Raw genomic sequence first — 13,692 nt, 5'->3', positions numbered from 1 at the left:
CCGGTCCTCGAGAGCAGTATTCCAGTCGGGTTTTCAGGATTTCCCCAATGAATATGCATGAGATCTATGTGTATGCACTGCTTTCAATGTATATTCATTGGGGAAATCCTGAAAACCAGACTGGAGTTCCCTACCCCTGCCCTAGAACAGGGGTAGGCAATTCCGATCCTCGAGAGCCGGAGCCAGGTCAGGTTTTCAGGCTATCCACAATAAATATGTATGAGATAGATTTGCATCTCAAGGAGGCAGTGCATGCAAATCCATCTTATACATATTCATTGTGGATAGCCTGAAAACCTCACCTGGCTCTGGCTCTCAAGGACCGGACTTGCCTACTCCTGCCCTAGAAGAACCAGAATGCTTTGGCCTTATGGCATGGCTCTTGAGTGTGTGAAGTTAGAATGCAGGGGATAGACCAAGGCCCCCTAGAGCAGTGTTCTTCAACCTTATGACACCTATGGACCGGCGGAAATAAAATAATTATTTTGTGGACCGGCACCGGTCCGCGGACTAGCAGTTGAAGAACACTGGGATAAGTCGTGCCCATCTCCACCCCAGACCCTGCCCCCATAATAGTACTAATTGTAACACCATTTTTTTCATCCATTTTTCATATATACACACATACAATATAATCGTATTAACAACACATAATGGTTAACCACAAAATTAAAATACACAAAGCACACTGTTATTGCTTCTCGCCTTAGAGCAGGGGTGTCAAAGTCCCTCCTTGAGGGCCGGAATCCAGTCGGGTTTTCAGGATTTCCCCCAATGAATATGCATGAGATCTATTTGCATGCACTGCTTTCATTGGGGAAATCCTGAAAACCCGACTGGATTCTGGCCCTCGAGGAGGGACTTTGACACCCTTGCCTTAGAGCCAAGAAGCCAACCACTGTCTCAGTTTATGCTAAGGCAGGGATGTCAAAGTCCCTTCTTGAGGGCCGGAATCCAGTCGAGTTTTCAGGATTTCCCCAATGAATATGCAAGAGATCTATTTGCATGCACTGCTTTAATTTGTATGCTAATAGATTCATGCATATTCATTGCGGAAATCCTGGAAAACCCAACTGGATTGCAGCCCTCGAGGAGGGACTTTGACACCCCTGTGCTAAGGCATGGGAGATGTTTCAATACTGGTGTATTAAAAACAAAGTAGAACTGCTGCAAACTCCAATCTCAGTGATGCTAGCATTTCTCCAGGCAAAAAGGGGATGCAGTGGGAGGGGCCTAAGGCCCTGATTGGCTCAAAATCACCATTGGTATATATACAAAAAAATTTGTTCACAGCTATTTCTTTCCCTCAAAATCACTAACAATTAGACTGACACTCCTCCTTTATCGAAAATGATATACTAACCCCCTCTTTTCTGAAACCGCGCTATCGTTTTTTAGCGCAGAGAGCCATGCTGAATGGCCTGCGCTGCTCCAGGCGCTCATAGGAACTCAATGAGTGTCTGGAGCAGCGTGGGCCATTCAGCGCAGCTCTCTGTGCTAAAAACTGCTAGCGCGGTATTGTAGAAGACGGGGTAAATATCCTTTTAATTCTGCAGTCCATCAGACTTCAAACTTGTTAAGTTTACTGTACTTTAAAAAATTCAGGTGCTGCCCCTCAGAACAAAAATCAGTTTGAGTTTAATGAACCTCCACATGTCTCCCTCCCCCCTGAACCTATAGGAAAGGTTTCTACCTTCAGTTTCCCCTCCCTTTCTTCTTTCCCTTGAATGTTCTCTTTCTTTCTTTCTGTAAATTGTAGTTATTCTAACCCTTCTTCCCTTTTTGTTCCGGTTTGTCAATATCTTTATAAATTGTCATTTCCCTTGGTTTGTCTTTGTTCATATTGTATTTTAATCAGTGCATTGTTTTGGCGTTTTTTGTCCACCGCCTAGAAGGCTTGATTAGGCGGTATAAATTTTTTTAAAATAAACTTGATACTTGATCCAGTGTTATTTTACCTCAAAAGATCGCTTTTTTATTGAAAGAATCAAATAATCAGTACAATAGGATTATACAAAAATGCATTCAATACAATAAAAATTACAATAAATTTCATACAAATTTAAATCATTCTTTCAAATTTAATTTCCATATGAATTAATTCAATCTTATCTACATCCCCCTTAATTCCATCCCCTACCCATTATCTTCCCCTAAATGAAATCCCTCACCCTGGATGAAAGTTGACAAAAATAAAGAATTAAACCTAATTTTCATAATAAATCATTGATAACCAAACTTCGTATTTTTGGTGAAAGATTCTGAATATAAGGATCCCAAACCTCCATAAAAAGGCGAGTTTTTTAGGCGAACCTCGAACCTCCCAACTCTCAAACAAAAATAAAAAAATTAGGACAACATTGTGCCTTTAAATTTCCACTACTATTTCTCAAAACGGTCTCAGACATTATTTACCACTTCCCTCACGTATTTTTGACCTCTAAGTTACAACCAGACACCCCAAGGGTTCCCATTCCCCAATCTGGGAACAGGAGAAATTTGAGCACGGCCCCTTTAAATTAACCACCGACATCGGCAGAGCAGTGCACAGCTCTATAGCGGCTGTCAGTGCCGTTCTCACTGAGGTTCTGGCAGGCCGCAGAGACCATAGCCTGCAATTCTCGGTACCTGCCCGGGACTAAACCTTCTTCTTCGCTCCTCCAGCCAGCACCTGGCTGGCGTTTCCTGAACTTCCAAACCCCCTCGGACCTCAGGTAAATTGAATTTCCTTACACTTATTTGCATGATCAAATGTGAGAAGACTCCCCCCCCCCCCCCTCCCCCTAAGATTAGCCTAGCAGCAGAGGCTTTTTTTTATGCTGCAATTCTGGAGAGATTGCAACCAACCAACTAGATAGACAATGGGAAACGGGATTTGTCTACCGCCTTTTTGTAGTTTTACGACCCCACTCAAAGCGGTCTACCTACAGGTACTTCAAGCAGAGGCAATGGACAGTTTTTCACAGCAGCAAACGTGGTACCTTAGAAGACCGTACTGAGATTTACCATATTTGCATGTGAAGCTGATGCCCCCTCCCCTTTTTCAGATCTTTCCCTAAAATCTGCTCCTCTCTCCGATCCCCCCCCCTCCCCTTCTGTTCCTTGCTCGGAGCATCGAGCACGAGAGCGGGTTTTCTGCTTCGTGGGGCTCGCGCGCCGTCCTGCATACACTGTTGCCGGGGATTCCAAGGCAGCGTCTCCGCAGCGCGGCCAGCGGCTTTTGACAGCGTAGGGAACGTGCGGCAGAATCGGCGCTGTGCCCCGGGGGGGACACGCGGAAACCCCGACGGCAGGCTCGGTTTGGGCCAGTGGAGGAAATGCACAGCCGTTCGTCACGTGCCCGCACCTCGGAGAAAACATTGCTCGCGCGCTAAATCGAAGTCTCTGGGCCCGGGGCTGCCGCACTAACCTGCTGCCCCTGCTGTGACCGGTGCACGGCCCGTCCCGCTTCCGCCCCACGAGCCTCGCGTGCTGCTATTTCTCGGCGCTCTGCAGCCGCAAAGCGGGCTCTGACCGCGCGATTCTCCCCTCCTCCCCCCAAAAAATCACTGCAGTCTTTCTCTTCTTGGGGGGTCCGGAGCAGCCACTTGGGGGTGGGGGAGGGCATAGAGCTGGACCACAGCCACTGCCGGCAGAAAAGGGGGCAGGGACAGGGTAAGGAGCGCAGACCACGTCGGGTTTTTTTTTTTTTTGCTCTGCTTTGCTGCTGTGCAGAGGCTGAACCTGGGGGGACAATTTGTTGCTTTTTTTTTTTTTTGCCCATGACCCGATTCTGTTGAACCTGAAGCTGGTGCAGCGACCTTTGCTCTGGCTGGTCTCCCCCCCCCCCCTTTGCATACGGAGTTATTTTTCAGGTCGGTGATGCGAGTGAAATGTCCCTCCCCCCAGCAGCTGCTTCAACCTGCTACAGTCGCCGCTCGGCATTGAGGTAGCGTCTGGGACCTGGTTCCTGTTAGACCACCGATTCATACAACCGTGTAGTTTGCTCAGGGATTCGCATTGCTCCGCGATCATGTTTTGTAGTAGCAGAATTTCCCTCCCCCCCCCCCCCCCCGGAGCGTCTACATGGCTCTGAGATCAGAAACATATCCAGGGAGGGTGGGGGTGGGGGTAGAATATTTATTTGGAAGAGTAAAATTAATTTTTTTTTATTATATTGATAGCATAAGATATAATATTATTGCTTATAACTAGGATAAGAAGGGGTGGAAAATTGTTTAATATAATAATTGCGATGATAAGAATGTATTTTCATATAGTTTTTCTGATTCTTCAATTGTATACATTATAAAAGTTTGGAAATGACAATAAAGATTTACAAAAAAAAAAAGAAGATACAAGCTGATGAACAAACACCATGCGGCAGTTTCCTCGCATGCTGCATGTATGGCTTTAAGCCAGATCGAACAGAATGACCACGGTACAAACTAAGGCCTTGAGAGTAGAGGGATCAATGTAACTAATAAGACGTCCGTTGCGTGGCTCTGTCTCTTGGGATTTGGATTATTTATGGTACGCCTGTTCCTTGTGCCGGAGCACGCACCGAGAAGCAGCAGTAAGTTTAAGATCGTGGTACTACTTTGAGCTGCAGTTGCAAGTCTTTCCGTTTTCCTTTGGAGTGATTTCAGTCAAGATTATGTTAAAAGGCCGCGTATCTCGTCTGCTTCTAAAAATCAGAATGAGGTGTTCGGATTTGGATGTTACCTTAAAGTACATTTGTTGCATTTAGATATAAAATCTTGCTGGCTAACGGTGACACTGGCGGGCGGGCGGGGGGGGGGAGGGCGCTAGATAATCTGATATTGCATTCCTTCTTCCTCCTTTGTACGCTGGTTGTGAGAAGCATCAGTCACCAGAATTAGAGTTACAGCCATTTTCATGAAATCTCTTATGGCAGATGCAAGTCTCTTTAATAAGAGTTCAGAGTTTCCTTTATTACTAGAACTGTGGGAAGGGAGTGGGTACCTGCACTTCCTTCTCTGAGGTGTTTGCTAGGTCAGATGTACGTCACCAGATAGAAAGTTGGTAACTGAACTGCTGCCTTGTCATTGCTGAGACCTAGTTATCCAAAAGTGTAGAGTGCTTATTCCCTCATTTTGACAATGATTTGAGTTATATTCAAAGAAATACATGACAGTATGCTTTATTTTATGTTATTTTTTTTTTTAATTTCAGATTAAATACAGAGCTTGAATTTTTTTGTTGTTGAAAGGAGTCCATCGTAGGGCTTGGTTTGTTCCATCTAGCTGTTCCTGTGGAATTTTGGAGATCATCTATGACTTTCATTAGAAATTAGTGGTAACCAAGAATAATTTATTTGTCCATAAAATACAGATGCTAAAACCCAGAGCAAGGTGAATCAAGTCACTATGCACATCGACTTGCAGCACTGCTGAAACAAACATGATGAAAACAGAGGCTTCAGGGGAAAGATCGACCTTACGAAGTGCCTCTCCCCACAGGAAATGCTTATAGAACTGAATTCCAAGCACTGAAAAGTACCTTTGACAAACCTAAATCAGATAGAGAACAAAAATCAAAAGATGAGGAGGAAGTTTCTCAGTCTCAGCAAAACAGGGGGAGAAAATATGGCTCCAATGTCAACCGGATTAAAAACCTGTTCATGCAGATGGGTATGGAGCCCAGTGAGAGCCCTAGAGTGCCTTCCAGGGTCAGGGCCAGAGGTCCGTCTCCTCAAAGACAGGTGAGGCCAAGGGACTTCCTGGAGAACGCAGATGTCTCCGTTTCCAAATTGACCTCCGCGGTTTCAGACAGGATCAGCAGATTTGACACCATGCATGATGGCCCCTCATATTCCAAGTTTACAGAAACTAGAAAGATGTTTGAGCAAAGCATTCACGAAGGAGGGCTTTCAAATCGCTATTCTCCTGGGAAAGAAAGAAGAGGATCCAATGAGCTTCCGGATGAAGGCCATGCGCCCAAGTCTAACAGAGGTAGCACAGATTCACTCGACAGCCTAAGTTCAAGGACGGAGGCCGTTTCGCCAACAGTCACTCAGCTCAGTGCAGTGTTTGAAAACAATGACTCGCAAAATATAGTAATCCTGGAAAAATCGGACAACAATGAAACTTATACTGTAACTGGCCATTATCCACTAAATATACCTTCTTCCAATACTTGGTCTCCTTCTCTGAAACAGATTTCGTCTTCAAGTATTGAGGATACTCAGAAGAGTAATATTCCTGCTAAAAAATTGGACAGTCCTAAATGCACTCTGCCAGATGCCAAATCAGCTGAGCAAAAGAGGGATCACGAGCTGTGTAGTGACGTTGATGAAAATTTTATAGCAAGCAAACACGAGTTGTCCAACATATCTGTCAAGGACAGGCTGGATGAATCTTGCAATAAGCACAAGGTAAATCAGGACCTGGATGTGACTTTGCAGCAAAATGAGTTTCCACAAAGTTTGGAGAGCTTTTTTGATCAATGTGGCATGGTGGATGGACAGGGGAATTCAGGAGCTTTCTCAAGAGAGAGAGCATCTGATGTCATCGGGTCCCCTTATGATGATACAAGGGGAAGGGAAGACTTTAGCAACTTTTCAACCTCGCACACCTATGCACATTCTGACTACAGTGTCTATAGGGTGCGATCAAGGTATAGTGAAGAGTGGGGAGACACTGAGCAGGATGACGACGAGGACAGTGATGAAAACAACTATTATGAACCAGATATGGAATACAGTGAAGTTACTGGATTGCCAGACGAGGAAGAAGTCCCAGCACATAGAAAAATTAAGTTTAGCAGTGCACCCATCAAGGTAAGCATTGCTTTCCTTCTTTTTCCCATTAAGTCACTTCTTATGCTTACATTTGTTCTATGTGAGTCACAATATCTCCTGTACCGAAGTCTTGTAATGCTGGTTTGACATGTACACTTCTGTTGCTGACCTGCCTGATGAAATTCTTTTTTTTTTTTGTGAATATCAAAATTGCATCATCAAATCTCAAGTTCCAGTGATGAAATATTTTCAAAGCACTAAGGCCTGGATTCTGAAAGTGGTGCCGTAATTGGCAGGTGCCTGAAAAAAAAACCCCAACAAATTGCGCCGGTCGCGGGCCACCCTGATTATGGTACTGCTTTCAGAATGATGGCCTGCATCAAAGATAGGCACCGGAAATGTAGGTCAGGGTTTTACAGGCCTACATTTTCAGCGCCAACCTTCGACGTAGAATCACGCTTAGTGGCATCAAATATCAACCCCTCCCATTCAGCGCCGCATCTATGTAGACGTGATTCTGGTGCCAGGTTTTGACACCTTGTGGTGCCTACTTTTTTCTTTCCATGTGTTTTTAATTGGTTTTTAAGAGTGCGGTCAATTACCACGTCATTAATAGCCAATTAAAACAATTAACTTAGGCACAGGTAGAGCGCCTATCGGCATCTTTTTAACGGCGCCGGTTTTAGAATCCGGGCCTAAGTGCCCCTTTTACTAAGCTGTGGTACAAAATGGCCAGGTCTTTCCTGCATGGTAAGGTCATTTTTACTGTGGCCATTAAAAAGAACTGTTTTCCTTTTAGTCAATACATGACTGTGCACTAATGTTAGCATTGATAATAATAATAATAATAACTTTATTCTTCTATACCGCCACAATCTTTCGACTTCTAGGCGGTTTACAATCAAGAGAGCTGGACATTCAGCGAATTACAATATGCAGATAGAGGAAATACAGAGAGCAGAGACTTCAAGAAAGCAAGAATATAGAAAAACAATTTTCTGAGCAAGAGTATAAGATATACAGTTTGGTGGGTAATGTCCGAGAGGACCTGTTTGGAAGAAGCCGCATGTTTCAGAAAATACAGCGAAAAATTACGATATGATAAAGATAACAGTTTATATGTATCACAGTACCGTGAAATTTAAGTGGGCTAAGGAGGGGGGAGGGGGTAAGGGTAGGAGGTAGGGGGACCGTTATTGGGGAGAGAGAGGGGAGAGCGGGTCAATTGTTTAGGTATTTCAGGAACAGGTATGTTTTTAGGCGCTTCCTAAATTCCCCGTAGGTAGTGGGCGAAAGCAGTTGATCTAGGTCTTTACCCCATAAGGCTGCTTGGTGTGGCCATTTAGAAAAGTTTCCATGTCAGTACTTACTACCTTCTATTTAGAACAGTGGTCTGAAACTCGCGGCCCATGGACCGCATGCTGCCTGCCAGGTACTATTTTGAGGACCTCGGTATGTTCTGGAACGTTGCCCGCCTCACCGCTTTAACCTCATGCAAGCGCTTTCCTGCGTCTGTAAGCGATTGTGATGTGGAGTGAACAATCGCATACAGATGCAGGAAAGCGCTTGCGTGAGGTTACAGCAGTGAGGCGGGCAACATTCCAGAACGTAAGGTAACCATTGTGTGTGTACGTAATCTTGTGAACTCTTGCGAAATTCGGCACCTCTCCTGGCGGTGAGTGCTTGATGTAAGATGGCGGTTATGTCCGGTGCTGGAGGAGGTGAGAGCTGAAGGCGGTTGCGGACATGACCACCGGACAAGGAACAAGTTTTCCAGGCACAAGTCAGATATTGATTCTCCCCTCTACAAAAAAGCCGAGAAGATTACAGTACTCCCATGATATTCACCGGGGTTCCTGGAATTTTGAAAAACTGCGAATATGGTTTTTCGCCTGTTAAAAGGCAGGAGAAGGCAGCTGGAGCACTGGCGAGTGAAGAAAATCACTCGTGGTATGCTCCGACCGCCTCTTCCTGTTACTAAAGTAAGGCTACACCAATCAGGAGCTGCTGTGACACGCAGCTCCTGATTGGTGTAGCCTGACTTTAGTACAGGAAGAGGAAGTTGAGAATGCTGCGAATTAGGAGTCCGTGAATTCACGGGGGAACACTGTACACCAAAATCTTGTCTCTTGCAGTTGATACTTTAGAATCTAAACCACAATTTTGCATGAGGTAAAACTCTTTATAATTTATAAATCTTTTCTTGATTCTGATAATTTCAGCTATATACAACTATCTAAACTTCACTTTCTGCATGTTGCACTGCTTTTAGCTGCGTATAGCTGAAATTATCAGAAGCAATTAAAGAAAGATTTATAAACTATAATGAGTTTTACCTCATGCAAAGTTGTCATTTCTTTAATAAAACATTAACTATTTTTTCTGCGGCCCTCCAAGTACCTGCAAATCCAAAATGTGGCCCTGCAAAGGGTTTGAGACCGCTGATTTAGAAGGTGGTAAGTGCTCCTGTGTTAACCATATGCTAACCAGTTCAGGCCTGGTAATGTAGATGCATTAATTGTTTAACACAAGAATGCCCACTCTCCACCCCGACATGTTCCCTCAAAAAAAAAAAAAAGTGTAAAATATTAGTGCATCCTGCATTTGGCTATTTTTGCTGCATTAAACACTCAGCGCTTAATGCAACTTAGTAAAAGGACCTCTAAGTGAGAACTGATCTCTGTTGACCTTTTGATTATTTTATATTAAGTGAAACTGAGAATATAATTTAGTTTCTAAATTTGCACATGCAGATTTGTTTGGTTGTCAATTAACCGCATGTGGTGTGACAGTGTAGTGGCGCTAGACACCTAAACTGCTCTTCTTCAATTTGAAAAACAACAAAACACTTCAGCTGCTTTTGAGGCAAACCTTTATTTTCTAGCACAGCTGTGATTAATTAGTGATTGAGAAAAAAATATGTAAGCTAAGAAACACATGTATCTGAAAACTTTCGGTGAACCACCAGGACCACATTGTTAGTCTTATGAGAAAGCCACTAATGTCTTGCTGGCCTTGCTACTTGTAGATGTGTTCTGTATGAGTTGACAAATTACAGTGTCATGCTTGAAAGGTATTAATCTGCAAACAAATCTTTTCCAGAGACAGAGAAATAATAAAACTAGAGGACATAAATTGGGTTTGCAGGATGGTAGAGTTAGGAGTAATGTCAAGAAATATTTTTTCATGGAGAAGGTAGTGGATGCCTGGAATGCCTTCTTGGTGGAGATGGTAGAGACAAAAACAGTGACAGAATTAAAAAAATACATGGAATAGATACAAAGAAAGAGGATAGTATGAAAAACAACTCATCAACAGCTATCATTTCATTTATAATGAGCAGGAGTGGTGCTTAGATGACAACTTCAGCAGTGGGGGAGTGAGACCAGTGTCAGACTTCTGTGGTTTGTGTCCCATATAGAGCAGGGTGGGTTGGGATGAGTTTAAGTGGACTTAGACTGTAACAGGCCCCAGCCCCCACCACTGAAGCCCCCCTGTCAGTGTTCCATATATGGTAAGACATGAGGATGGACTGGATTGGGCTTTGATGGCAACTCCAGTATTTGGGATGTAGGGTCAGTGCTCCATAGACATTTACAGTCTGAATCCCCAAAATGGCAAGGATGGATCAGGATCAAAACTGAGTTTATTTTATACCACATTTGTATCGTATGCTATGATTGCAAGTGCTGTGTATCTTAGTGTGGAGGGAAATACATTGTAAAATAGAACTACTGTTGGACTGCCTAAGTTTTCTGCTTACATTAACTCATTTTGGTGATAATTTACAGATTGTAAAATCCATGAAAATATCTTCACCAATGTATACCATAGTTTTCAACCCCAGGCATGCCTTATCAGAAAATAATTTTGCTACCAAGTCAATGACAGTTCCAGATGCTGCAAAAAGGTAGGAGGTACTAGGCATCGGTGTTGGTGTTCTCTCTGATGAGCTCTGAGGAGGGAGAAATAGCCCGTGCAGCTGAACTACTGTAGATACTAGAGGCATATGTTTGTCCATTGGTCCTCTAATAGAGGTACTCACTATTACTGCAGCCTTAGGTTGGGCCTTACGCTTCCTCTCTATGGTGGGCACCAGGAAATTCAAAGAAAACACTAACAAATTCTGCTCAATACTCCTCGTTGCTCCCAAGGGGCAGGGTGTGCCCTTTAGTCATGCCCCTTTGGCTGTGTGCCACAGAATTCGCTGCCTTTTGTGCTGTTACAGGTCATTCAGAACCGACGTCACTCTGGGGTGTCACCTTTCTCTGAAAGCACCAAAATTCACCAACAATGTTGGGGAGGCCTTGTGAGAACAGTCAAACTTCCCCGTGTATCAATGGTTCCTGGATACTGCTGTACCTATGCTCAAATATGTGACATTTTTGGTCACTGAAGGAGGGGGAGGGGGGAGATTTGCCCTTGATAGAACCAGAACTACTGAGTGGAGTAGAATGGGTACAAGTGGATTGATTTTTCACTCTGTCAAAAATTACAAAGACTAGGGGACACTCGATCAAACTGCAGGGAAATACTTTTAAAACCAATAGGAGGAAATATTTTTTCACTCAGAATAGTTAAGATCTGGAACGTGTTGCCAGAGGTTGTGGTAAAAGTGGATAGCATAGCTGGTTTTAAGAAAGGTTTGGACAAATTCCTGGAGGAAAAGTCCATAGTCTTTTATTAAGATATGGGGGAAGCCTCTGCTTGCCCTGGATGTCCTTGGGTTTTGGCCAGGTACTAGTGACCTGGATTGGCCAGCGTGAGAACGGGCTACTGGGCTTGATGGACCATTGGTCTGACCCAGTAAGGCTATTCTTATGTTCTAGTCTGTTACTTTTCAGGATATTTGGACAGTGGTTACACATACTGATATAGGAGATGACTGATCTGGGACCTAATTGTGTGTTCATTACTTCATAGAGAAAACTAATAGGAACACCTCACTCTTGCACTACGACGTGATATATGGACAAGAGAGGAAAAAGACCTCAAAAACCCCAGTGCCTGTCAATCACACAGAACAACTCAAACGGAGTTGGAGAGTATTATCAATGGTCAAAAAACCTCAGTAAAATTTTTTTAATTCTTGTTACATTCTTCTTTTATTGCTTCAATTTTATTTTTGTAATCTTTTTATTTTATATGTTTTATCTTCAATTAATATGGGTCTGCTAATAAAAATAGAACTTGCTGATATTAGATAGAACTTAGTCAAAACAAAATGCAAAATATATAATCTTCTAGCAAGCAATTGAAGTAAAAAAAATTAAATAGATGGAGATCCAAGATGGCTGCGGACTGACCTGTCTGAGCTACATGCACCAGAAAGCCCTTCTTATTGGAAACTCCACTTAGAAAATTATCTCTCGATTTGAGATGCCGAAGCGGATGGGAAAGAGCTTGGCTAGGGCCTCGCGGAGCTCTGGTCCGGCCGGCTCTAGCTTTTAAGGTTTCGAGGTGATGGAGAGGAAAACGGTGACGAAGCTCAAAGAAGCATGGGATGAACACAGAGGATCTAGAATCAGAAAATAATATTAAATATTGAACTAAGGCCAATACTGGGCAGACTTGCACGGTCTGTGTTTGTATATGGCTGTTTGGGGGAGGATGGGCTGGGGAGGGCTTCAATGACTGGGAGGGTATAGATGGGCTGGAGTAGGTTTTGATGGAGATTTTGGCAGTTGGAACCCAAGCACAGTACTGGGTAGTGCTTTGGATTCTTGCCCAGAAATAGACTACGGCAGGAGCTCACGGCAGCTATTTCCTATTGGCGTTCTACATGGGGGAGGAGCGTAGGAAGATCGCTCCTGCCCCGAAAGCCTGCTAGACTACCAGGTAGGGCCGGGATGCCGGGAGGAAGGCGGGAGAGAGGCGGGATCGTGATAAACTATGGGGTTCCCCCCTAAAAAAAAATCACAAATTTGTGAAACCGCGAGTGTGGAAATCGCGAATGGGGAGGGGGAAGTGTATATTATATTTTAAATGTGAAAGAACAATTATAGAAATATTGAAAAAGTAATTAAGAATTACAAACCATGAAAGGCTTGATTACGTCTTTACTTCTTTTATCATAGAAAATTCAAATTAGCTCCATTTCCAAAAATTGCCCATTTTAATCTAACCACAGCAGCTGAGCTGATCTAAATATGCTTAAATGAAGAGTCATGTTTCTGTTATATGAAGTGAATTTGAAGCAAAGGTCTAAACATGCCAAATACAGAGCTGTCAACAGAAGTGTAGGATCAAGCTGTTCATATGCACAAATTGGGGAAAGGCTATAAAAGAATTTCATTGTATTTCTTGGGGCACTGTCAGGTCCACCATTAATAATAATAATAATAATAATAACAGTTTTTTTATATACTGCAGGATTGTGAAGTTCTATGCGGTTTACAAAGATTAAAAGATGGTACAAATTGAATGAACTTAACCGAGGTGAAAGATAGTAGTTAACAGTTTAAGGGAATTGTTATTGAAGAGAAAGAATTGAACGGGTCAGCTGTCTAGATACTTCAGGAACAGATATGTTTTTAGGCGTTTCCTGAATTCTCCATAAGTGGAAGGCGTGAGCAATTGTTCTAGATCTTTACCCCGTAATGCTGCTTGGTGTGAGAGAAGGTATTGATGGTGTCTTTTGAGCTTACATCCTCTGACTGGGGGGGAAACAAAGTTCAAGTGCGTGCTTCTCTTATGTCTGTTGGCTGAGAAGGAAAAAAGGTCAGTTATGTATTTGTGGGCTAGACCATATAGTGCTTTAAAGCAGAAACAGGCGAACTTAAAGTTTACGCGTGCCTCCATCGGTAGACAATGCAGCTGTCGGTAGTAAGGTGTCACGTGGTCAGACTTCCTCAGTCCGAAAATCAGTTTGACCGCTGCATTTTGTATAAGTTGTAATCGTCGCATATTCTTTTGGGAAACTGCTAAATAGGCGATGTTACAGTAATGGG

At 43.3% G+C, this 13,692-nt stretch overlaps 1 protein-coding gene across 1 annotated transcript in view; it reads left to right on the top strand.

Moving 5' to 3' along the window:
• Positions 1 to 2,539: 2,539 nt before the first annotated feature.
• The window catches only part of PPP1R9A (protein phosphatase 1 regulatory subunit 9A), a 397,958-nt gene continuing 386,805 nt past the window's right edge, over positions 2,540 to 13,692 (top strand). The window contains 3 exon segments of the mRNA XM_033931097.1: positions 2,540 to 2,714; positions 5,176 to 5,463; positions 5,465 to 6,781. Of these exon segments, the coding sequence (XP_033786988.1) occupies positions 5,404 to 5,463; positions 5,465 to 6,781 (1,377 nt within the window). The 5' untranslated portion in view covers positions 2,540 to 2,714; positions 5,176 to 5,403.

This window comes from Geotrypetes seraphini, chromosome 2 (genome assembly GCF_902459505.1).
Source record: "Geotrypetes seraphini chromosome 2, aGeoSer1.1, whole genome shotgun sequence".
Classification (NCBI taxonomy): domain Eukaryota; kingdom Metazoa; phylum Chordata; class Amphibia; order Gymnophiona; family Dermophiidae; genus Geotrypetes; species Geotrypetes seraphini.
Note: the sequence above shows the minus strand (reverse complement) of the source record. Positions and strands in the feature narration are given on the sequence as shown.